Source organism: Ranitomeya imitator, chromosome 3 (genome assembly GCF_032444005.1).
Source record: "Ranitomeya imitator isolate aRanImi1 chromosome 3, aRanImi1.pri, whole genome shotgun sequence".
In the NCBI taxonomy this organism is placed as follows: Eukaryota; Metazoa; Chordata; class Amphibia; order Anura; family Dendrobatidae; genus Ranitomeya; species Ranitomeya imitator.
The window spans coordinates 524,950,674-524,977,855 of record NC_091284.1 but is presented as its reverse complement, the minus strand read 5'-3'; the positions used below and the strand labels follow the sequence as shown (position 1 = coordinate 524,977,855).

General features: G+C 45.6%; 1 protein-coding gene across 2 annotated transcripts in view; it reads right to left on the bottom strand.

Annotated features, from left to right (window-relative positions):
- IFT57 (intraflagellar transport 57) overlaps positions 1 to 15,699 on the bottom strand; it is a 57,710-nt gene extending 42,011 nt beyond the window's left edge. The window contains exons 1-6 of one of the 2 annotated variants that reach the window (XM_069757761.1): positions 15,602 to 15,699; positions 13,243 to 13,425; positions 11,210 to 11,372; positions 11,006 to 11,124; positions 10,600 to 10,690; positions 10,434 to 10,505 (exon numbers count right to left, since the gene is read on the bottom strand). In XM_069757761.1, the coding sequence (XP_069613862.1) occupies positions 10,434 to 10,505; positions 10,600 to 10,690; positions 11,006 to 11,124; positions 11,210 to 11,372; positions 13,243 to 13,397 (600 nt within the window). In that variant the 5' untranslated portion in view covers positions 13,398 to 13,425; positions 15,602 to 15,699. Of the gene's footprint in view, positions 1 to 10,433; positions 10,506 to 10,599; positions 10,691 to 11,005; positions 11,125 to 11,209; positions 11,373 to 13,242; positions 13,466 to 15,601 lie in introns of both variants that reach the window. The other variant, XM_069757760.1, reaches the window with a different exon arrangement.
- Between the last annotated feature and the right edge of the window lie 11,483 nt (positions 15,700 to 27,182).

The following is a 27,182-nucleotide window of genomic DNA, read 5'->3' as shown; positions in this document are numbered from 1 at the left end:
TTGCTTGTCTAAGTGTCATGGAAGGTGTATTGATTGCTCTTAATACAAAACTCTGAATTTGGTCCATTTTCTCCATAGGGAGGAGACACTGCTGTGTCACTGAATTCAACATTAACCCCAGGAATTTTTGAACATTTAGGGGCTGTAATTTTGATTTTTCAAAGTTTATGATCCAACCCAACCGTTCTAGTTTGGTTTTAGCAATCTCCCATTGTGACAGACAATGATTTACCGAGTTACCTACAATGAGGAAATCGTCTAAGTAGGGGACTATAAGGATATTTGACTCTCTTAAATGCGCCATGACTTCCGCAATTATTTTAGTAAACACCCTAGGTGCCGAGGTGATCCCAAAGGGGAGTGCTCTGAATTGAAAATGTTGAATCCTACCCCCCATTAGTATCGCTACCCTCAGGTATCGTTGGAAATCAGCATGAATGGGTACATGATAGTAGGCATCTTTCAAATCCACTACTACCATGAAACAGTTGTTGAAAAGCATCTTTATTGCCGAATTGATGGACTCCATTTTGAAAGTGTGTTTCACCAAAAACTTATTGAGACCCTTAAGATTTATAATGGTCCTGTAAGATTTATCAGGCTTCTGGATTAGAAACAGGGGAGAGTAAAACCCTTTCCCTGCCTGAGAATACGGCACTTCTACCAAAACATTTTTGGAACAAAGAGTCCTCACTTCCTCTTCTAGGGCGAATTGTTCAGTGGGAGATGAGCGCCAGGGTGTTAAACTAAATTTGTCCTGTGGAATATGAACAAATTCCAGCTTGAAACCATGGGAAACAGTGTCTTTTATCCAAACGCTGTTTGTGATTTTCGACCACTCTGCCGAGAAACGCAATAGTCTCCCTCCCACTGGAATTGCCAGTCATTGGTCTTGTTTTTTATTTTCCGTCTGGTTACGGCGAAACATGAGACCTGTACCTCGCTTTCGCCTATCCTCCCATCTGGGACGATCTCTCCCTGGTGAAAAGGCTCGCTTTCCTCCCCGGTTGAACCTTCTTTTGTTGAAGGGACGACGGTATGGATTGAACAGGTTGGGAAACTTTTTCTTATCATCTCCTGCTTTCTCCAGGAGTTCATCCAGGGTAGGCCCAAATAAATACTCGCCTTTACAAGGGATAGCGCAGAGCTTCGCTTTTGCCTGCATATCCCCCGGCCAGCATTTCAGCCATAGGGCTCTCCTTGCAGCATTAGAAAGTCCTGCTGCTCTAGCTGCCAACTTTACGGAGTCAATTGAGGCGTCTGATAAAAAAGCCGCCCCCTCCTGGATTACAGGTAATGCTGAGAGAATGGAATCTCTAGAGGCCCCTTGTTTTAATTGGGTCTCCAACTGGTCCAGCCAGACCATCATTGACCTTGCCGTGCAGGTTGAAGCTACCGCAGGTCTTAAGGAGCCAGCTGCCATCTCCCAGGTTCCCTTAAGGAAGGTATCCACTTTCCTATCCAGGGGGTCTTTAAGTGTTCCCATATCTTCAAATGGGAGAGAAGATCGTTTAGCTACCTTGGCAATTGCTGCATCCAGCTTTGGTGCTTTCTCCCAGTTACCTACTGCTGGGTCATCAAAAGGGTATCGACGTTTTTGCGCAGGTGGTAAGGAGCCTTTTCTCTCCGGTTTTCTCCACTCCCTATTAATAAGATCTTGTATTTTCTCATTTAAAGGAAACACTCTGCGCCTCTTTTGCTCCAATCCACTGAACATCATTTGTTCTTTGGATAGTTGAGGCTTGGGTTCCGATATTCCCATTGTGCCTCTGACCGCCTTTACCAATTTGTCTATCCTTTCTAGGGGTAGGCAAAACCGAGCAGCGTCTTCTTCCGAAGAGGAGGATGATGCTGCTGAATTGTCTGATTCTTCGGACTTGTCCTTTTCCATAGACGAATCAGATTCAGTTCTCTGCCTAGAACCTCCTGACTGTGAAAGGTTTTTAAAGGACTCTTTAACCTCCATTCTAATCATCTCCTTGAGACTGGCCGTAATAGAGGAGGATTCTTCGGCTACCTACGGGGATAAGTAAGGTAGACTAGAGTGTAAGATCTACATGCTATACCCCCTCCCCTCCTTCCAGAACCTCACCGTCTGCTGGATACAGGGGTCACATAGTTTTTTAGGGTGTGAGTCAGGCAAGGGAACCCCGCAGATGGCACATTCCCTATGCTTCGCCTTACTGACGTTTTTCCTTCCCTATATAAAAACACATGAGGGGAGACTAGTCACTAAGTGAACTTTCTCGAAGATCACTTACCAGTGGCTGCTCACACCCAGAAATACCGAAGCACGAGGGGGATCCTTTTTGGCTGACCCTCCAGACCCCTGTCTGGAGGAGCTTCTGCGGCCCGAACCATCGCTCCTCTTTTCATGTTCCTTCTCCTTGGGTTTCTGGGATGCTTGTTCCAGCAGCACAACCTGCTGATCCTGATCTGAATCCATTTTCAGTAAATTGGAGCCAGAACCCGGGAACATGCTGCTGGAGCCGCCTTATAAAGCCCCTCCTTCGGTCAGCGCATCCTGCCCAGCTTGCTTGTTTAATTTTCCCGCCCTCCCGCAGCTGTGGGGAATCAATCGTTACTCCGGAGGGATTGCGGCATGATCTCCGGTGGGCGCCGCCATCTTGGAGCCCCCGCGCATGCGCAGGAGCTCACCGATCCGGAAGACGTCGCCGGCTCCGCCCCCCGACGTCACCACAGCTTTCAGCGCTTCCTGTCAGCGCTGCAGCCCTTGTGGAACGCCGAGGCCGGCCGGCTACGATCCGATCGGCGCCCCCTAGATGCCGCCGCGCCCCCCCCTGTCCAGAGAGACCCACAGCCCACGGGAAGGGCGACTTACCAGACGCTGGCCCCGGAGACCGGACACCCCCTGGCGACCGCTCCTCGCTGCCTAGTCACCGCCGTGCCGCCCTGCCAGGGCCACCGTGACTACATCAGGTACCCGCACCGGCCGAAGTGGGAGACCCCCTCGCCACCAGAATCGGTCCGGCCGGCCTGGACTCCTGTAGATTCTATAGGCATCCAGTCCCTTCAGGAACAGGAAACCAACTGATGCATGGGGAGAGGTGCCGCCCTTTTGTATCTGTAGGTTTCCTGTTCCTTAAGGGCGGATCCCCTCTCTCTCGTGTGCTGTCATGGGAGTCCGAATAAAATAGGGATTTTTGTGTACTCACCGTAAAATCCTTTTCTCCGAGCCACTCATTGGGGGACACAGGACCGTGTGTGCATGCTGCTGCCACTAGGAGGCTGACATTAAGTAAATACAAAAAAAGGTTAGCTCCTCCGCAGTATACACCGCCCACTGGCTCCTGATAGAACCAGTTTAGTGACCAAGCAGTAGGAGATTAATAAAAATTTAACCGTAGGTACAACATGTGAAAACTATAACACTCATCATAGGCAACAAGCCAAAGAAGGGTGGGTGCTGTCTCCCCAAATGCGTGACTCGGAGAAAAGGATTTTATGGTGACAACACAAAAATCCCTATTTCTCCATCGCCACATTGGGGGACACAGGACCGTGGGACGTCCCAAAGTAGTCCCTGGGTGGGAAATAACAACATAACAGTGTAAACTCACTGCGCCTGCTGTCTAAAGGTGCACTACCGCTGCCTGCAAAATACGCCTACCCAGGCTTGCATCTGCAGATGCCTGAGTATGGATAGTATAATGCTTTGAGAAAGTATGCAGGCTAGACCAGGTCCCAGCTTTGCAAACTTGCTCTGCAGACGCTTGATTCCGAATGGCCCAGGAAGCACCCACCGACCGAGTGGAGTGTGCCCTGATGCCCGCTGGGATAGGCTTGCCTCTGACGCAATAAGCCTCTTGAATAGTCAACCAAATCCATCTGCGATTGTCGACTTAGAAGCGGCCAGTCCCTTCCGGTGTCCTGCCGGGAGCACAAACAGAGGTTCCATCTGTTGAAAAAGGTGCCGTCCTAAACGCATACTTTCTGAGAGCCCTTAAAAGATCCAGGGAGTGAAGAGTCTTCTCCACGCAGTGCGCCGGGGCAGAACAAAACGAAGGAGGTACGATATCCTCATTAAGGTAGAAGGAAGACACCACCTTTGGAAGAAAGGTAGGAGATGGTCTGAGGACCACCTTGTCTCGGTGGAATGTAAGAAACGGCGTCCGGCAGGAAAGGGCAGCCAACTCCGAGACTCGTCTGATTGAAGTAACAGCGACAAGAAAAGCCACCTTCCATGAGAGGAGAGATAGAGAGATGTCCTGCAACGGCTCAAAGGGAGATTCCTGCAGGACGCCTAGGACCAGATTAAGGTCCCAAGCCTCTAGAGGTGCTCTATAGGGAGGCACCATGTGGGAGACTCCCTGAAAGAACGTTCTCACTTGGGGATTGGAAGCAATTTTACGCTGGAAAAGGACTGACAAGGCCGAGACCTGCCCCTTAAGAGAGCTCGGCGATAGCCCCAAGTCCAGACCGGAATGAAGAAATTCCAAGATGGTAGGGATGTTGAAAACCAACAGACGGCGACCTCTACTTCTGCACCATTCAAAGAAGGTCTTCCTGGTCCGATGATAGATGCGCAATGACAATTGCTTTCGAGCATTGATCAGGGTGGAAACTACTTCGCGGGAAAATCCTGCTTGAGTCAGAACTCAGGATTCAACGGCTAAGCCGTCAAACACAGGGTCCCTGAGTTCTGGTGGTAAATCAGACCCTGAGAAAGCAGATTCGGATGATCTGGTAGGGGAAGGGAAGTACTTTTCCCTCCTGTAGTGTCCGAAATCAGTTGGTCCAGCTTTTCACCGAATAAGTGGCCACTGAGATAGGGAAGGGACTTAGGGACTTTTTAGATGCAGAGTCCGCTCGCCAGTTTCTCATGCATAGTGCCCTTCTAATCGCCACAGTGTTTGAAGCTGTAAGTGCAGAGCAATTAGCCACGTTCAGGGAAGCGTTTACTAAGTAATCACCAGCCAAAGAAATTTTATTAGCTAGCTCCGCTATGCCAGAGGGGAGATCACTCTTCTGTAAGGGCTTATGCACAGAATCTGCCCAAAAAGTCTCGGCTTTGGTTACCCAGGTAGCTGCAAAAGAGGCAAAAAGTGCAGAGCCTGATGCCTCAAAAACTGAACGGGCGAGGCTGTCAACCAGGTGTTTGGTGGGATCTTTGATGGAAGATCTGTCCGGCAAGGACAGAAGAATTTTGGAGGACCAACGGGAAACAAGAGGATACACTGGAGGGGATTCTGTCCATTGTTTGCGGAGGTCAGGAGAGAAAGGGTATCTGAACTCCAAAGATCTCTGACCTGCAAAGCGTTTGTCCGGACGCTCCCTATGTCGCCGAACTATGTCTTGGAACTCCGGGTGATTGGCAAACACCCTATGAGGACACTTGGTCCTTTTGAAGGACACCGAATTATCCGTATGGGAAGTTGCAGGTTCCTTGTGGATCTGCAGTGACTGGTTGACGGCCTCAACGAGACTATCTATAGTAGTCTGATAACCTGGCGACTCTAGATCAAGGGGTCCATCAGACTCAGGTTCAGAGTCATGGTCGCTATACATGCCTGGAGCGAGAGCGGGAAGCAGAGCTAATGGACGCCGAGGCACCGGAAGGCCTGGGGGATGAGCTATGAACACGCTTCCTAGATGCCCGTTTGTGTCTAGAATGAGAGCGGCCCCTGCAGGCCGATGATTCCCCTGCTGTAGGGGAATTTTCTTGGCCAGGCGGATTAGTGGTCCTGCTCCTGGATGGACTTGATCACTTTAGTCGAGGAAGGCATAGATTGCGAGAGTGACAAAGCCCACTCAGGGAAACTGGTCACTGTGGGTCGGTCACGGTGGGGGGCCCCTTGTCATGGCACCACTCAGCGCCGCGCGCTCCGCCCCCTGTTCGCCGGTATACTTACCAGACCCGGCGCGCTCCTGCCGTGTGCGCGCGCCTTCCGGTCTCTTCTCCTCCAGTCTCGCCGCCGGTCCCTGGCTCCCATCGGGTGCGCGTGCGCACTCCTCTCTCCAACTCCTTCTGCGCACGCGCACTTCCTTCCTCTGCAGATGCTCCCTTCCTCCTCTCTTTGACCCTGGAGGACCCTCACCCGGAAGTCCTTCTGTGTCTCTCCTATTTAAGGTAACTCCTTCCTCTGCTCCATGCCTGATTGTCATTTGTCCTCATTTGACCCAGGTCCCTCTGTACCTTGCTCTGTCCTGTGCGTTCACCATACCTTTCTCTGTCCTGTGCATCCGTCATACCCTGCCTGTCCTGAGTTTCCGCCATACCCTGCCTGTCCTGTGTTTCCGCCATACCCTGCCTGTCCTGTGTTCCCGCCATATCCATTTTGTCCTGGGCGTCCACCATATCCTGCCTATTCTTAGTCTCAGTCATTGCCAGTCAGTCCTGTGTCTCTGTTATAGCCAGTTCTGCATCTTTTCCGCTCCTACTTCCTGTCCCCGGGTATCAGCTTCTGTGGCAATAGTCTCCCTCGGGCCTACCCCTAACACTCCCTGTATTGGGGGTGGTCCACCTGTCCAGCTAACCCTTGGGAGGTTCATTGTCGTGGTTCTGCGGGTTCACTTTAGGAGTTCCAAAAGAGCTGACACCCCTGAGCGCATTTAGGATCACAAGCCTGACAGAGCAGAGCAGTATGTCTGCCTGGTAGCGCAGCCTGACAGGAGGTGCAAGAAGTGAAAAACACTATGTGTTTTAGAAGACTTTTTGGAGGTTTTAGGTAGAGACATGTTGAACCTTGTTAACCTCCAAAAAAGCTGCAGGGATGTTGCGGCTGAAAAAAATCAGCGGAGCACTGTGTGCGGATGAGAAATTGGCAGAGCACTTTATGTGCGGCTGTCTCAGTCGGCTATATAAAGGGGGGGACCTGCGGTAGTGTGGCAGAGCACTTACCCAGGTCCTGTGCCTGTGTCTCAGCAGAGCAGCCTGTTCCTGCGTCCTTTTGTGGCGTTAGGGAGGCAGAAGATGGCTGCCGAGATTAGAAGGGTGCTTCTCACAGTGCCCGAGAAGCGCCAGACCGGTGGGCGTGGCGCCGCTGTGGGCGGCGCTTTTCCGGCCTGCAGCCTAGCTAAGGCTGAAGCCGGGGGCTAAATTAGTTGAGTCCGCCCGCCGGGCCGGCGATGCGCTCGGGAGCCCCATCACCCCCTGCCGAAAAAACTCACCGCTGAGCTGGGGATCTGGCGAAGTGCAGGGGGACGGTGCAGGAACCTTCGATCCACCATCCCCTTTGCTGGGGAGGTGGAGAGGGACCGTCCAGCTCCATGTAGCACCGCTGTTTAAATAGTGGTGGTGCAGAGGGGGGCAGCCGGACGCCATGACAAGGGGACCTCTGTGTATCCTAAGGGTTCGATCCCCTAGGATTTCACAGGGTTGTGTCTGGCTGTGGCATCCCACGTCGCAGGAGAGGGTACAGGGAGGTGACACTCGCCGTGCTCGCCTGTTGATGTTTGGGGGAGATCGGCCCCTTGAAAGGGTCCGTCGCCCCAGTCTTCTCTTGCTCAAAAAAAGGGTTAAAAATAAAAAATAAAAGTAAAAATAAAGAAAGTGTGGTCTCAATGACAGACTCCAGTGTGCCTCTCATGGACACTAAGCAACTGGTTCTATCAGGAGCCAGTGGGCAGTGTATACTGCAGAGGAGGATATATAATGACCGCACTATATGATTAAAGGGGATGCTCATGACAACGGTTTATGGGGCAGCATGATCCCAGTTTATCTGAATATAGATGCATGTTTTTTGGTCATGATTTATTTAATAAGCCTCCTTATGCTGCTATTAGTCCGTTGACAGTGTCTAATTAATAAGACATGCCAATTCAGTAACCTGTAAAGGGTTACAATTATATGGTTTGGATTTACTAACCAATAATTGGGCCAATGGCCATTATGAGTGACTATGGATACATATGTGGGGTAGATAATCCACGGTTCAAAAAGACGGTTTACCGGGGTAACTAGGTCGATGGCCATTATAAGTGATCATTACAAGTGGCTATAGACACACGCATGGGACAGGTAATCCACGGTACAAAGAGACAGTGTACCGGGATACATGTATAAACCACATAGGTGCATTTCACCATTTCCATGTGGCCAATTGATGGTTACAGGTATTTTTATATACTAAAAAGGTATTGGTTGTTACATTTACTACCTATACGGAAATTTGGCATGTTTATTATATCTAGTATGGCTTCTGCCACTAGAATGAGTTACTAGCTAAACACATATATACAACAGAATAATGACCAATTAGCACTGTCAAGTGTTATTGTCTTTTTGTTTTCCTTTCCCTCCCCGTTTCTGTGTTGGTTAGGGTTCACTATTTGCACAAGGGTTCTCTCCCTTTTTTTCCCTATTTTTTGTCTTATGTTATTGTTGTTGAACGAATTTTTACATTTATACCCATTAAAGGTTAAGTTTTATATTCATCCAATTGCTACTATCATATTATTCCTCTTGGATTGGTTACCCAGCTCTACATACATGCAGAGGAGGAGCTAACCTTTTTTGTATTTACTTAGTGTAAGCCTCCTAGCGGCAGCAGCATACACCCACGGTCCTGTGTCCCCTAATGTGGCGATGGAGAAAATATGGTATATGTTTTAATTTCTTTATTGGGAAATTGGGAGGTGATTCAAACTGTTTATTTGATTGGACATGTTTTAAAACTTTTTTAATTGCTTTATCAGGGTTTTTGTTTTCCGCTCCATTCACACACAAGCAACATCCGCCATACATGACCTTGCGATTTTCCATTTCCAGAGCCATAACTTTTTCATTTTTCCGTTAATACAGCCATATGAGGGCTTATTTTTTGCTGAACAAGTTGTACTTTTGAATGATACCATTAATTTTACCATATAGTGTACTGGAAAAATGGGAAAAAAATTCCAAGAGCAAAAAAAGTGCAATTTCATAATGGTTTTTTAGGTATTTTACTTACCATGTTCGCTAAATGCTAAAACTGACCTGCCATTATGATTCTCCAGGTCATTATGAGTTCGCAAATACCAAACATTTATAGATTCTTTTTTATTTAAGTGATAAAAAATAATCTGAAGTTTCTAAGAAAAAAAAATAAATTTGCTAATGTCGCCATTTTCTGAGACCTGCAGCGTCTCCATTTTTTGCGATCTGAGGCTGGTTGATGGCTTATGTTTTGCGCCTTGAGCCTTGACGTTTTTATTGATAACATCTTGGGATAGATATGAAGTTTTCATTGCCTTTTATGGCACTTTACTGCAATGTTGCAGAGGACCAAAAAACGTAATTCTGGCATTTTGATTTTTTTTTCTCATTACGCCATTTACCTATCGGATTAATTTACTTTATATTTTGCTAGATCACATATTTCTGAACGCAGCAATACCAAAAAGGCATTTTTTATTTTTTAAATGGTTTTATTTTCAAAAGGGGGGCGATTTGAACTGACTGCAATAGTCCTCTTGGGAGACTTAAAGCCCCCACCATTCGATCGCTTGTGCTATACATAGCACTGCCCCAGGACCACTATGTGTAGCAAAAAAATCACAATGAGGCAGCGTTCATACGAGATTCATATTGACAGGCATGCAGTTCTTCTGCAGATTCCTGGCTGTCATACCAACGCATCAGTGATTCGCGATCACATGACAGGTTAGGAAATGGGTGGGACTTGAGATGCGTTTCTGGACAGTGCATGTTAAATGCCGCTGTCACTGATTGACAGCAGCATTTAACTAGCTAACAGCCACGGGTGGCTCAGAGATCCACGCGAGACTGTTAGAGGTACTTGATGGCTGATTAAATCAGCCATCAAGTGCGGGGGAAGATGCGGGCTCGGCGTGAGAGCCTGCATCAAAGGCAGAGACACAAATGACAATGTACCTACACATCAAAAGGTCGTAAAGGGATAATATAATGAAAAACAATTATTTACTAAAACAGACATATCAGGATTACCAATGGGCCCTTACTGGGTCAAAGACTTTAGATACAAAAAGTGTTAAAACCAGAATAGTCAGTTTTGCTCATAAAAAGCAATAAGGTCACTTCCTATACTTTCCAATTTTAGAGGTAAATAAAAGATTGATTTGTTAAACTACATTTTAGGTATAATTATGCTGTGACCAAACTTTAAATGCTTTTTCTTTATCCCTGTGTAGCCTTGTTCTGAGTCCCATAGAGTTGTATTGAGAAAAATGACTTCTGGAACATAGTGAAAAAAAAAAAAAAGAAGCTGTTACTTGGTGAGGAACCGACTAGAGTAGGGCTCAGAACAGATGAAGAAGCCGACCGGTGAGTATGTATCTACATTCAGCAACACTGCCTAACAAAAGAAAATCAAAAACAAAGACTGGAGCGGCACTTTAAAGGTTTCTGACCACCGATGTGCTAAGGGCAAGACATCAGTACAGCAGAAGCGTATAGGCAGCTAACCATTGATGACATACTTCTCAGAATATAAAATAATAGTACTTACCACTTTGCTAGTTTGTGCCTTCAGGGCATTTAAATCTATGAACTGCTCCTCATCATTGTCCGAATCTTCTTCCTAAAAAAAAAAAAAATAAGAAAATACTAATTTGTTGCCATACACATGACAAGCCAAGCAAAAGTGTGAAGAGCACTAAGAGGGCAGAACCTACCACAATTTCATCTTCAACCTTATTTATTGTTAACTCTGCATCGTCTTCTGCTACAACTTCTTCTTCCAGTTCGTCTGACGGGTAGGTTGGTCTGAAATGATCCAAAGATAGAACATTTTCAAATTGTTGGTTTATACATTTGTTGTGAATTTCCCTTGACCCTCCCTTAGGTCTCCCAGTGTCTTAGTGTTCACAGCGCTGAGGTCATGGAGTGCACTCAGTGGCTCATGGCATCAATTTGGGCAGAGCTGCCGAGCTCAGTTATTGGTTGCAGCGCTGTCCATGTGATGTCAGAGCTGCACTCGGAGCAATGGGGGGAGACTGAACTGGACCAGGGGAGGGTGAGTATAGCTTTGTAAGCTGGGAGACAGGGGTTTCCCAAACAAAAACACTAAGACGAACTTACCTCTTCCATGTAAAGTCTATATGCTTTAAGGCGTTTTCTGCTAAGAAGTCAAGAACATAGCAGACTTGTTCTCCATAGCCTGCCTTCAGCTTAGAGGGAGGAAAATCCGCAGTGCCACCCTTAGGAAACAAAATATACCATCACGACTTCTGAATGCTAATTTACACCCAACAAATCCACATAAGAAAACACCATGAAACTTACAAATGAACGCAGCTCTGTAAGAATTTTGGAAATGACAGCATTTGGATCATCGTATTCTTGGGGTTGTTCAAAATAGCGTCCAGCTTTATTTATAAGCCAAGCAGCGATGGTGCTAAACATGTAGAACTGCTCCCCGGGGTTGGTTGGCATTGCGAAATATAACCTATGAAGAGAACATTAGAAAACACATAATGCTGCAGCCACGCACAGACCACAGCTGACAATACAATATGGCAGGGAGGCCCGAAACTTTGTTCACGACAGTCCTGGTACCAGTTTAAAAAGTGAGTAGGCTTAGCAAACTTGTACACGTCCCTACAGTCTCAACACCGCTTTACTATAATATAACCAGCTCAAGGTTGGGGTAGATAGCCGTCTCTGCACCTGAAGAAGCCACACAGTGGCGAAACAAATGGGCTTCTCTTGGTCTCCTCTTTCTATTTCCTTCCTACTATGCAGGTTGTTTATATAGACTTTGACTAATCATTATACAATCACATCTATGATTGTAGATGGAGCTATTTAGCCATTGTCTTTTTTAAAAAAATAAATGCTTGCTTCTTTTTTTAGTTTATTTTTATTTTTTTATCTGAAGATAATGACAGGTAAGGCTGGTTTCACTTTTGCGGTTTTTTTTTTTTTTTCGTTTTTGCGGTAAAAAGAGCAAAAAAACGCATGCGTTTTCCCCCCCTATATTTAACATTAAAAACGCATGCTTTTTTTGCATGCGTTTTGACGCGTTTTTGCAACGCATGCGTTTTTTCTCTGCATGCGTTGTGTTGCAGAAATGCAACATGTAGTAATTTTAGCTGCATTTTTTTGCCGCAAAAAAAAACTATTGATGTCTATGTAAACACATGCGTTTTTAAGCACATGTGTTTGCATGCGTTTTTATAGAAAAACACAAGAAAACACCATAACCCAAACTCTAACCCAAACTCTAACCCAAACTCTAACCCAAACTCTAACCCAAACTCTAACCCAAACTCTAACCCAAACTCTAACCCAAACTCTAACCCAAACTCTAACCCAAACTCTAACCCAAACTCTAACCCAAACTCTAACCCTAACCCTAGGGATCCTAACCCTAACCCCTAGGGATAGACTTTGGGTTAGAGTTTGGGATAGACTTTGGGTTAGAGTTTGGGTTAGGATCCATAGGGTTATGGTTAGGGTTAGTGTTAGGATCCCTAGGGTTAGGGTTTGTGTTAGGGCTAGGATCCCTAGGGTTAGGGTTTGTGTTAGGGTTAGGTTCCGGGTTTGTGTTAGGGTTAGGATCCCTAGGGTTAGGATCCCTAGGGTTAGGGTTTGTGTTAGGGTTAGGATCCCTAAGGTTACTAGGGATCCTAACCCTAACCTTAAGTATTTATGTTTATAGTGGGTTTTCTAGTTGATTTTGATGATTGGCAGCTGTCACACACTTCTCATCATGCGTTTCAAAAACGCAAACGCAGAAAAAAACACGTTTAAACGCGTCAAAACGCTGCGTTACCGTTAAAACATGCAAAAACGCATGCGCCTAAAAAACGCTGCGTTTAAACGCGTTTTTGCACCAAATGCGTTTGCGTTTAAAACGCTGCGTTTTTAAACGCAAGTGTGAAACCAGCCTTAGGGGGTATTCTGCAGACCCTCGGCTGTCATGACAATACATCAGCACCCTGGCACCGAATGACGCGCTTATGGCCAGAGCGTGTCAAATCACGCTGTCAGAGAATGAAAGCGGGATTTACCTGGTTAAACAGCTGAGGGAGGTGCTCAGATCCACCTGCGGCCATGTAAGGAACATGACAGTTGATTAAGTCAGCTGTCGTGTGCGGGGAAAGATGCGGGCTCAGCGTCGGAGCCCGCATCGCAATCAGGAACACGACATATGACATAAGTATTCGCCAATTGTCGTGAAGGGGTTAATAACTCTACAGGGGCCCAGAGTGACCAATTGGGAACTTCTTTAGGAGAGGGGTGAAATCTGGTGTAAGAAAGCGACACTCAAACATTAAAGTGAAGGCTGGCTAATATGTCTACTGCACACTTACCGGGATATCGGCCTCATATTGTGCTTCCTTAGTAAATCCTCTTCATAATCAAGCAGCTTCAATTTCTCCAGTAAATCCTCCATGAGGATGAAAACCTGGAAGGCGGCTCCAGGACCGCGCTCCTCTTCCTCCACTCTCCTTCCATCTTCAGTCATTTCAATGAGAACTCCACAGACGTTTTACCTGAAATAATGGTATAAACCGCGAGTCCCTGGTCAATGCCCTGAAGATAAAAATACATAAAAGTGATAGTTCCCATTTACTTATGGAAATTGCTGGCACAGGGGATCCTTTGTGTGTCGGCCATGTCTGGCGATGAGGAAACTGGGTGGTGTCCCAGAGATCTGCTCTCAGCACCCGCTACAAGCAGGGCTGTGGAGTCAGAGCCCATTTTGGTCAGAGTGGGTGTCATGGAAATTGAGGAGTCGGAGGTTTGGCTACAAGAGCACATTACGTGGTGTCACCGATGCATGTTAGATCCTCTCCACATCTAGTAAGCACGTGTGAGTTTCCTTTACTTGTATATACGGCACTGTGGTAGTGACAATCGTTCATGTCACATATGGTAGGAGGCTGCTCGGTGGATGAGGCTCCCAGTGGTCCACAGTCAACTGAACCGCCCTCCATGTTATTGTCAGCTGATTCTAGTCATGGCTGCCATAGGAGTCTGGATGTGGCAGGCCTTGGCAATGAACCGCCCTCCATGTTATTGTCAGCTGATTCTAGTCATGGTTGCCATAGGAGTCTGGATGTGGCAGGCCTTGGCAATGAACCGCCCTCCATGCTATTGTCAGCTGATTCTAGTCATGGCTGCCATAGGAGCCTAGATGTGGCAGGCCTTGGCAATGAACCGCCCTCCATGTTATTGTCAGCTGATTCTAGTCATGGCTGCCATAGGAGCCTAGATGTGGCAGGCCTTGGCAATGAACCGCCCTCCATGTTATTGTCAGCTGATTCTAGTCATGGCTGCCATAGGAGTCTGGATGTGGCAGGCCTTAGCAATGAACCGCCCTCCATGCTATTGTCAGCTGATTCTAGTCATGGCTGCCATAGGAGCCTGGATCTGGCAGGCCTTGGCACTATTCACACTAATGAGGCCAAATGGGTTTGTGTGTTCCCATCATCCCGGTCTGGAGCTTCCAACAGAGACCCAATCTAACCCTTCTCCCCACTGTGGCTCCCTGAAGCCTCGCTACCCCAGTAATTGTCCCCGCACACTGCTTCCAGCAGTCCAACCAGACAGGGAGGAGGATAAAATGGCGACCACATCTGCAACCCGGCAGGGAGGTGAGGTGTTTGTGAGAGATACAATCAGATGTTCTGCCAGCACTGTGGCTACTGCTAAGCGGCTGAGAACAGAACAATCCGCACAGGCTTAATGGCCAATTGTCACAGTGTCATGGCAAGTACCAGTGAGGCCCATAAAACCCATGGGAGGCACCGCAGAACATACTGATGTGTACACGTGATATTCTACAGGTCTGGAGCTGAGGAGGGGAATACAGGGGGTAAGTCCGATATTAGAGCTGCGTCTGGCTGTACAATCATAGAAGGGTCACATGTGAGAAGAAATTACGTCTGACCTACACTGATGTTTAATTTGGGGCTACACAGGAACATGAAGGTCGGGATTGCATCTAATGATAGTTAGCGGGGTCACAAACATCTGAAAGTGTCTGCAAATTGACAGCTAAATCGCTGCTCGGAAAGATCGACTGATGGCAATGGCTGCACTGCGGTCACATAGTGTCACCATGTGATCATACTACAATCAATCACCTGTCGCCACCACAGTCCTGTGTAACCCTAATTTAACCCCTTAGAGCAACTAATGTCCCTTAGATTGCATGTGACATATGGTACATGTACTTTTCTAGGACATCAGATGCTGAATTGAAACATGTCACTCAAAACTACACCCTGCCCGGCAACAAACAATCCCTCATATGGCTGATGAAGGAGAAATAGAAGGGTTATGGTTTTTGGGGAGAAGAAAAAGGTGCAGAAACAACATGAGCCGTGTTGTGGAGAGGGTAATCGGGACGGGCTGTGAGGGATCGCATCTGTGTCACATATTGCTGCAGTAACCTGACTGACGGCCCCACTACTAATGTGCCGGTGACTGATGGGGGGCACACCCGGCACCCGCCCCGCTAGGGCACACACAGTGGCTGACACGTTCCCTTTAAATGTTTCTGCACTACGGTAGAGACTGTGCACACCGGGGTCCATCTCGCTCCAAGTCTTTATACTACAGGTGACACAGTGCGATCTATAGCAGCAGCTATGGAGGAAGCGCCCAGTGAGGGGAAAGCACCGCCACAGGAGAACATACACTAAGTGCATAAGTGGGACCCACCGATCTCGGTGACAGCCGGTAATGACACCGCAGCTCCGCTTCTCTCTCCCAGCGCATCAGCTATCGCTACCTTCTTCTCTAGGCAACCGCGCGATGACGTCATGCAGTGCGACTCTCCCTGTGTCAGGTGACTCGGGATGCGCCGCCATGTTTAGTGCTGGCAGTGGAATAGATGTGGAGCGCGAGGTGCAGGGTATAATCGATATTATCCGGCCATAGGGCGTGACGGTGCAGCAGTATAGCTCAGCTGTGTGGAGCGCACAAATACAAGATGTCTTATTAATGCTTTTATTACAGGGTGTATATTAATTAGGCTGTCAGACACTGACAGTGGACAATTCAGCTGATGTAATAAAGTATTATCAAAAATGTGTTTGTAGGACCGTGCTATGCAGCAGTTGTTTATACAGCCATAGTATGTCGTCAGGTGTTTATATGGCCATACTATGTCACCAGGTTACAGGGTGGAGTAAGGGTATCCGGGGCCCCGGGCTGTTCAGACACTGTGGGCCCCCCGGTCATATGACGGGGTCATCATATACCTGAACCAGATTATTCCAGAGAAATAGTTGCTGTGTGAAACTATAACCTGTCAAGCATCCATTGCTCTCGTCAATTTACCCTTCAGTTCAGACGAGGCTGAAGTTGGTTTCTTATTCGTCATTTTTTTCTTCTCTGTTTCTTATAGGTTTAACCCCTTAATGACCGCCAATACGTCTTTTAACTGACCTGAGATATGAGAGAATAGCCTCCCCGTACAGGAGACAATCCAGCATCTGTCGGCTGTACACTATAGCTGACAACTTTCTGCATCAGCCACGATCAGTGTTTACACCATCCATATCTGTTCAACCCCTTAGGGTATGTTTCCACGTTCAGGATTGCATCAGGATTTGGTCAGGATTTTATGCAGGTAAAATCCTGACCAAATCTGCACCTGAGGTCACTGGCAGGTCACCTGCGCTGTCCTTGCGTTGTTTCTGCAATGTAAGGACATGCTGCGTTCTTAAAAGTCGCGCCGCATGTGCGTTTACGTGGGTCTGCCGCATGTGTCTTTTAATGCATAGCGGAGACGGGATTTCATGAAATCCCCTCTACTATGCTGTAACATCTGGACGCTGCGTTTTTGACGCTGCGGCTCAACGCAGCGTCAAAAACGCAGCGTTTCCTGAAGGTGGAAACATACCCTTAGATGCTGCTGTGAATAGTGACTACATCATTATAAGGCCGGCTTCACACTTGCGAGTTTTACGGACGTAAGAGCGCAGAAACTACGTCCGTAAAACTCGCAAAAAATACGGCACAATTATTCTCTATGCCCCTGCTCCTATCTGCCGTATTTTACTGATCAGTATTATACGGCTTTCTACAGCCGTACAAAATCGCAGCATGCTGCGTTTGTCACCGTACTGCGCAAGAAATACGCCAATGAAAGTCTATGGAAGCGTGAAAAATACGGATTACACATGGACAAGCAGTGTGACTTGCGAGAAATACGCAGCGCTGTTAGAGAGAAAAGCCGGTAATTCAGTGCGGTGTACAGTAAAATCACACTGACAGCTTACAGTAGAATAGGTAGAATAAATGTGTACACATAGAATAGGTGTATATATATATATATGTCAGTGAGACACATATATATATATATTAATATTCCAGCGCTATACAGCTTGAAAGCCGGTAATTCAATTACCGGCTTTTTCTTTCTCCTTCCTAAAACCCGACATGATTTGAGACCTGGTTTACATACAGTAAACCATGTCTTCTCTCCATTTTTTTTGCAGATTCCACACTACTAATGTCAGTAGTGTGTGTCTGCAAAATTTGGCCGTTCTAGCTCTTAAAATAAAGGGTTAAATGGCGGAAAAAATTGGCGTGGGCTCCCGCGCAATTTTCTCCGCCAGAGTAGTAAAGCCAGTGACTGAGGGCAGATAATAATAGCCTGGAGAGGGTCCATGGTTATTGGCCCCCCCCCCCCCCCCGGCTAAAAATATCTGCCCCCAGCCACCCCAGAAAAGGCACATCTGGAAGATGCGCCTATTCTGGCACTTGGCCACTCTCTTCCCATTCCCGTGTAGCGGTGGGATATGGGGTAATGAAGGGTTAATGCCACCTTGCTATTGTAAGGTGACATTAAGCCTAATTAATAATGGAGAGGCGTCAATTATGACACCTATCCATTATTAATCCAATTGAATGAAAGGGTTAAATAAAACACAAACACATTATTTAAAATTATTTTAATGAAATAAAAACAATGGTTGTTGGAGTATTTTATTCTACGCCCAATCCAGTCACTGAAGACCCTCGTTCTGTGAAAGAAAAAACATAATAAACCAACAATATACTTACCCTCCGCAGATCTGTAACATCCAACGATGTAAATCCTTCTGAAGGGGTTAAAACATTTTGCAGCAAGGAGCTTTGCTAATGCAATGCTACTCTTCGCTGCAAAACCCCGGGGAATGAGTCTAAATATAGATCAATGAGCTATATTTAGCTTCATTTGCGGTGAGGCGCCCTCTGCTGGATGTTCATAGATCGTGGGAACTTACCTAGAAAGCCTGGAAGCTTTCTAGGAAAGTTCCCACGTTCTAGGAACAACCAGCAGAGGGCGCCTCACCGCAAATGAAGCTAAATATAGCTCATTGATCTATATTTAGACTCATTCCCCGGGGTTTTGCAGCGAAGAGTAGCATTGCATTAGCAAAGCTCCTTGCTGCAAAATGTTTTAACCCCTTCAGAAGGATTTACATCGTTGGACGTTACAGATCTGCGGAGGGTAAGTATATTGTTAGTTTATTATGTTTTTTCTTTCACAGAACGAGGGTCTTCAGTGACTGGATTGGGCGTAGAATAAAATACTCCAACAACCATTGTTTTTATTTCATTAAAATAATTTTAAATAATGTGTTTGTGTTTTATTTAACCCTTTACTACAATTGGATTAATAATGGATAGGTGTCATAATTGACGTCTCTCCATTATTAATTAGGCTTAATGTCACCTTACAATAGCAAGGTGGCATTAACCCTTCATTACCCCATATCCCACCGCTACACGGGAATGGGAAGAGAGTGGCCAAGTGCCAGAATAGGCGCATCTTCCAGATGTGCCTTTTCTGGGGTGGCTGGGGGCAGATATTTTTAGCCAGGGGGGGGCCAATAACCGTGGACCCTCTCCAGGCTATTAATATCTGCCCTCAGTCACTGGCTTTACTACTCTGGCGGAGAAAATTGCGCGGGAGCCCACGCCAATTTTTTCCGCCATTTAACCCTTTATTTTAAGAGCTAGAACGGCCAAATTTTGCAGATACACACTACTGACATTAGTAGTGTGGAATCTGCAAAAAAAATGGAGAGAAGACATGGTTTACTGTATGTAAACCATGTCTCAAATCATGTCGGGTTTTAGGAAGGAGAAAGAAAAAGCCGGTAATTGAATTACCGGCTTTCAAGCTGTATAGCGCTGGAAAAAATATTAATATATATACATATATGTGTCTAATGACATAAATATATATATATATATATATATATATATATATATAGAGACAGTATATATATATATATATTTTTTTCTTTTTGGGACACATGGATCATTTCTATAGCGGTATGTTGGTTTTGCTAGCCTGCGAGAAAACCACGCAGTACGGATGCCATACGGATTACATACGGAGGATGCCATGCGCAAAAAACGCTGACACACCCTGCCTACGGAGGAGCTTTGGACCACTATTTTCGGGACATTTCAGCGTATTACGGCCGTAATATACGGACCGTATTTTCATACGCTGAGTGTGAAGCCGGCCTAAATGGTTAACAGAGTGTGGGGGCTTCCTATTTAACCAAATTGGCGCCCTCAGATCATGATTTTGTGGTCCTGATGTTTGCCGTGGCAAATCACAACCATATAGCGGCCTTAGAGTCTGACGGCTGTTGTAACCTGTTCAGAAGTTAGAGGCATTTAGGTGGTAAAAATGCACATTTTCATTCCTATCATGCCACTTTGCATTAATTCCTGTAAAGCACCTGAAGAGTTAATAAACTACCCGACTGCAGTTTTCAATATGTCAGGGGGTGCTGTTTTTAAAATGGTATCACATTTGGGGGTTTCCCAATATAGGAGACCCCTAAAGTCACTTCAAACATGGATGAGTCCCTAAAAAAATATATTTTGTAAATTTCCTTGAAAAAATGAAAAATTGCTGCTACATTTTTAATCGTCCTAAAATGCTAACAAAATAAAATAACATTTTACAAATGATGCTGATGTAAACCCGACATGTGGGAAATGTTATTTATTAATGGTTTGCTGTGGTATGGCAATGTGGATAAAAGGGATAATCATTCAAATTTTGAAAATTGCTGATTTTTTAACATTTTTCTCAAATTTGTGATATTTTTTATAAATAAACACAAAACATATCGATCTAAATTTACCATTATCATAAAGTATAATGTGTCACGAAAAAAAACAATCTCAAAATCACTGGGATTTGTTGAAGCGTTGCAGAGGTATTACCACATAAGGTGACACTGGTCAGATTTCAAAAATTTGGCTCAGTCACTAAGGGGTTAACAACAAAAAATAAGCATCACAATAATAAAAGACAATGCAGTGAGCGGCCCTGATGTGAATACACTAAAAAACGGCTACAAAAACAATAAAACTGGCACACAAATGGGCATCAAATTGGGCACCAAAGAGTGCTGAAGAAAGGGTTAAATGCCTTTGGGCCACTGATCTCACACTGCAGACATATAGAACAGGGCACCTCACATCAAAACCAGTTATCTCCAGCCTTGTCCAAATAGGTTCTGGGCATCAGAACTGGCATCAAAGTGGGCAGTCAATTTTGGTCATTTGAATAAGTGATGTTTTTAAGGAGTTAAATGAATTTGGGCCACTGATCTGATACATAAAATACACACATAGTGATGCCCTGCATCAAACCCAGGTCCCTACAGCCTGGCCTAAATGGGTTCTGGGCACCAGAACTGGCATCATAGTGGGCAAACAGCACATTTTCACACATTTGAATAAGTAACTGATGTTTTAAAGTGGTTAAATGCCTTTGGGCCACTGATCTGACACTTAAAATACACAGATATTGATGCCCTGCATCAAACTTAGGTCCCTACAGCCTGGCCCAAATGGGTTCTGGAATCAGAACTGGCATCAAAGTGCGCAAACAGCCCATTTTCACAGATTTGAATAAGTAACTGATGTTTTTAAGGGGTTAAATGCATTTGGGCCACTGATACCACAGTGCATCCATGTAGAACAGGGAGCCCCACATCAAAACCAGGTCTCTCCAGCCTGGCCCAAATGGGTTCTGGGCACCAGAACTGGCATCAAAGTGAGCAAACAGCCCATTTTTGCAGATTTGAATAAGTAACTGATGTTTTTAATGGGTTAAATGACTTTGGGCCACTGATCTGACACTTACAATACACAGACAGTGATGCCCTGCATCAAACCCAGGTCCCTCCAGCCAGGCCTAAATGGGTTCTGGGCACCAGAATTGGCATCAAAGTGGGCAAATAGCCCATTTTCACAGATTTGAATAAGTAACTGTTTTTAAGGGGTTAAATGCCTTTGGGCCACTGATACCACAGTGCATACATATAGAACAGGGAGCCCCACATCAAAAACAGGTCCCTTCAGCCTGGCCCAAATGGGTTCTGGGCATCAGAACTGGCATCAAAGTGGGCAAACAGCCCATTTTCACAGATTTGAATAAGTAACTGATGTTTTTAAGGGGTTAAATGCCTTTGGGCCACTGATACCGCAGTGCATACATATAGAACAGGGAGCCCCACATCAAAAACAGGACTCTTCAGCCTGGCCCAAATGGGTTCTGGGTACCAGAACTGGCATCAAAGTGTGCAAACAGCCCATTTTCACAGATTTGAATAAGTAACTGATGTTTTTAAGGGGTTAAATGCATTTGGGCCACTGATACCACAGTGCATCCATATAGAACAGGGAGCCCCACATCAAAACCAGGTCTCTCCAGCCTGGCCCAAATGGGTTCTGGGCACCAGAACTGGCATCAAAGTGAGCAAACAGCCCATTTTTGCAGATTTGAATAAGTAACTGATGTTTTTAAGAGGTTAAATAACTTTGGGCCACTGACCTGACACTTAAAATACACAGATAGTGACGCCCTGCGTCAAACCCAGGTCCCTACAGCCTGGCTCAAATGAGTTCTGGGCACCAGAACTGGCATAAAAGTGGGTAAACGGCCCTTTTTTACAGATTTCAATAAGTAACTGATGTTTTTAATGGGTTAAATGACTTTGGGCCACTGATCTGACACTTAAAATACACAGACAGTGATGCCCTGCATCAAACCGAGGTCCCTCCAGCCAGGCCCAAATGGGTTTTGGGCACCAGAATTGGCATCAAAGTGGGCAAACAGCCCATTTTCACAGATTTGAATAAGTAACTGTTTTAAGGGGTTAAATGCCTTTGGGCCACTGATACCACAGTGCATACATATAGAACAGGGAGCCCCACATCAAAAACAAGTCCCTTCAGCCTAGCCCAAATGGGTTCTGGGCATCAGAACTGGCATCAAAGTGGGCAAACAGCCCATTTTCACAGATTTGAATAAGTAACTGATGTTTTTAAGGGGATAAATGCCTTTGGGCCACTGATACCGCAGTGCATACATATAGAACAGGGAGCCCCACATCAAAAACAGGACTCTTCAGCCTGGCCCAAATGGGTTCTGGGTACCAGAACTGGCATCAAAGTGTGCAAACAGCCCATTTTCACAGATTTGAATAAGTAACTAATGTTTTCAATGGGTTAAATGACTTTAGGCCACTGCTCTGACACTTAAAATACACAGATAGTGAAGCCCTGGATCAAACTCAGGTGCCTCCAGCCTGGCTCAAATGGGTTCTGGGCACCAGAACTGGCATCAAAGTGGGCAAACAGCCCATTTTCACATATTTGAATAAGTAAGTGATTTTTGTAAGGGGTTAAATGACTTTGGGCCACTGATTTGACACCATTATTACATGCATTTTGATGCCCTGCATGAAATTCATGTCACTTTAGCTTTTCCCAAATGGGTTCTGGCCATGAGAATTGGCATCAAATTTGGCATTGATTTTAATGATTTGAATAAGTAACTGATTTTTTAAGGGGTTAAATGACCTTGGGCCACTGATCTCACACCACTATTACATACATAGGCTGGAGACACACTAGCGATTTAAAAATCGGTCCGATTTATTGCAGGAAAGTCTGACGAGTGCAATGCAAGTGTCATGTGAGTGTCGTTTTGTGCGAGTACAATCTGACTTTTCACACCTAGCATCCGATTTGCATGCGACTGCAATGCGATTTTAACATGAGATTTTACATACAGAAATGTTCTAAATCATTTACACATAGTTTTAATACGAAATATTCTTCAAAACATATATATATTTATATACAGTATATATATTCTAGATAGATAGATAGATTAAAAGCCAGCAAATGATCAGCCACGTACATTTTAATCAGAGTGACAGGTTAGATTACAATAGATAGAATAGATACACATAGAATAAATGTGTGTGTGTATGTATGTATGTATATATATATATATATATATATATAATATAACGCTCATAGCGTCACTCTGTCCGAAGCCTTTATAGACTGCGCAAGCGCGACGCGTCTGCACAGTCTGGACCCCACAGTGTGATGCATCCGGGGAGGAGAATTGTGGCCCAGGAGATCGTGGTATGAGTAAGCACTGAACGCATACCGCGATCTCCGACGGAGAAGCAGGGATGCACCAGGAGGGTGAGTATGAAGGGGAATGGTGAGCCATGCTGTATTCACCTGTCCCCGTTTCACCACCGGGTCTTCCGCGTCCTCTGGCTGTGACATTCAGGTCATAGGGCGCGATGATGTGGTTAGTGCACACCCTCTGCCTAAACAGTCACAGCCAGAGGACACGGATGACAGAGTGGCGCGCGGCGGTGGAACGGGGACAGGTGAATATCGCAAGTGCCAGGTGTGACGGGGCATGCGACAAAGCAGGAAGAGACACCAGGCCGATAATCAATCCAATAAGATTAATTGGAACAGGGAACTGGGACAACACAAATCACAGTAAATCTGCATCGTCCATAATTAGTCTACAATGAGTCCACACAAAGGGAGCAGATTCGGGGGCGCCACCTGGCAATGCGACGCCAGGGAAAAGACAAATAATCCTGGAATGGGTTCACTGGATCCAACAGATGAGGGACACAACACCATTCCACGTGGCAGCTTGTAACTCTCCACACACGGGCACCAGGGTCTCGCCTCAGCATATGATCCCAGCCCTTTGCAAGTCACCACACAATTGAATCAGCCAACACATGAGTCTATTGTTCTGTGTCCAGGCATCCACCCCTCCATGGGGGAGGGCTCCCCCTACTGGTTGTTGACTCAAGCCTGATTACATGGCAGTCCAGGGACACAGGCTGGGGGAGGGACACGCTGTTACACCGGGGGCCAGCGGCGACTCCGGCACCTGACTCCCATAGTGCGCCGGTGTCCCTGCCTGCTTAGGCACTCGGCGCCCAGCAACAAAAGGTAAGTATGTTATTTTTTTTAAATCGCAGCAGCATATGGGGCATATTATGCTATGGAGCATCTTATGGGGGCCATCAACGATGGGAGCAGAACATGACAGAATGGCGGCGCAGGATGGGAGCAGCACATGACAGAATGGGGGGCAGGATGTTAGCAGCACATGACAGGATGGGGATGCAGGATGGGTGCAGCACATAACAGGATGGAGGCGCAGGATGGGAGCAGCACATGACAGAATAGGGGAGCAGGATGGGAGCACCACATGACAGGATGGGGGTGCAGGATGGGAGCAGCACATGACAGGATGGGGGCGCAGGATGGGAGCAGCACATGACAGAATGGGGGCGCAGGATGGGAGCTGCACATGACAGAATGGGGGTGCAGGATGGGAGCTACACATGACAGAATGGGGGTGCAGGATGGGAGCTGCACATGACAGGATGGGGGTGCAGGATGGGAGCCACACATGACAGGATGGGGCGCAGGATGGGAGCAGCACATGATAGGATGGGGGCTCAGGATGGGGGCACCACATGACAATGGAGGCGCAGGAAGGGAGCAGCACATTACAGAATGGGGGTGCAGGATGTGAGCAGCACATTACAGAATGGGGTTGCAGGATGGGTGTAGCACATTACAGAATGGGGGCGAGGGATAGGAGCAGCACATGACAGGATGGGGCGCAGGATGGGAGCAGCACATGACAGGATGAGGGCACAGGAAAAGAGTAGCACATGACAAGATGGAGGTGCACAAAACAGGATGAGGGCGCAGGATGGTGCTGCACATGACAGGAAGGGGGCGCAAGATGGGGGCAGCATATGACAGGATTGGGGTGCAAGATGGTAGCAGCACATGACAAGATTAAAGCGCAGGATGGAAGAGGTGCATACCAGGATGGAGACCATATACCAATATAAATGCTCGCCACCCGGGCGTAGAACGGATTCAATAGCTAGTGTGTGTGTGTATATATATATATATATATATATATATATATACCGTTATATACTCGAGTATAAGCTGACCAGAGTATAAGCCGACCCCCCTAATTTTGCCATAAAAAACTGGGAAAACTTCATGACTCAAGTATAAGCCTAAGGTGGGAAATGCAGCAGCTACCGGTAAATGTCAAATGTAAAAATAGATACCAATAAAAGTAAAATTAATTGAGACATCAGTAGGTTAAGTGTTTTTGAATATCCATATTGAATCAGGAGCCCCATATAATGCTCCATACAGTTCATGATGGCCCCATAAGATGCTTCATATTAAAATATGCCCCATATAATCCTGCATAAAGGTTAATAATGGCCACATAAGATGCTTCATAGACACATTTGCCCAATATAATGCTGCACAAATGTTGATTATGGCCCCATAAGATGCTCCATAAAGATATTTGCCCCATATAGTGCTGCACAAACGTTGATTATGGCCCCATACAGACACTTGCCCCATACAGTGCTGCACAAACGTTATGGTCTCATAAGATGCCCCATATAGACACTTGCCCCCTATAGTGCTGCACAAATGTTATGGCCCCATATAGTCCTTGCTTTAGCACAGAAAATTTTGAGTGCAGCCATTGATCTATTTGCTATATGACTTTTTTGGTTATGCACCAGTTCAGACTAGATTGCTGTTCACTAAACATACTGATCCACTAGGCAGATATTAAGCTGCATGCTGAATCAAAAGAGTGCTATGCTTTTTTGTAAAAAGTTATAACTTTATTAACACAAAACAATAAAAATAATAAAACAATGCCTCAAAACCATACAAATCAATTCTATAGTGGAGATAGGCGTGGATAGAATTCTAATAATAATAGGAAAGCACCAGGTAGCACACATTCATTGACTCAATAAGTTTGGCAATAGAGCATGCTAAGATAATTATTCAAATAAACATTAAGTTTTGACACTTATTCGTTATTGCACAATATTGATAATCTAAAAATATTTTCATACATCAAAGTATTAACTTGATGGAACATATACAAAGTATTAAATAATTATATAAATATAATAAAACCCATCTGGGTCTATGAAAGTACTATAAAAAATTGCTGCGCAGAGGCGCTAGTTACACAGATTAGAATAACCTGATCCCAGTATATAATACTCAGATCGCCAATAACATAAAGCGCAAAAACTATTAGTTCCACAATTGATGTTTCATGTGTAATAATAATAATAATTTTTATTTATATAGCGCCAACATATTCCGCAGCGCTTTACAAATTATAGAGGGTACTTGTACAGACAATAGACATTACAGCATAACAGAAATACAGTTCAAAACAGATACCAGGAGGAATGAGGGCCCTGCTCGCAAGCTTACAATGTGTATTTCAATCAAAAACAATGCGAGGTGGTAATTCGGTTGCCCTGCTGAAGGATCAATTGCCTTGAAACACAACTATAATTACTGCTACAGCGGCTGTGCAGATGATTATGAATTTAGTACACTATCCTTTCTGCCACGTAAATAAATAGCTATCGGATATATTTGACCAGATTTGGCAGCACAGCGTACATTATATGGATCAAAATATCCATCCCAAGTACCAAAACAAATAACTATAATCAGCCAAAATGCAAAAGACCCTAAACAGCCTTGCTCAGCAGAGCAGCTGGTAAATACTCAGTGCCAAAACTCTATAAGATGCTATAATAATGCCATCAAGCACTAATCAGACCTACAATCCAATAGATGGCTAAACACATATAAGGGAATAGAATGCACCCAATAGTTGGTCTGAAGCAGACCTAAGTGCCATGTAGCCAGTTACCTATGTGCATCTATACATGCCTAAACGCTGGGTAAATGCAAACCCATAAATATGCATATTACCTAGTTGTACGGTGCTCCCCGTCTCCAGCCGCACATGGCACGCCACTCTCCACCAAATCCCGACTCGCGTTTCGCGACAGCTTCCTCTTGGGGGAAGCCATCTATTGGATTGTAGGTCTGATTAGTG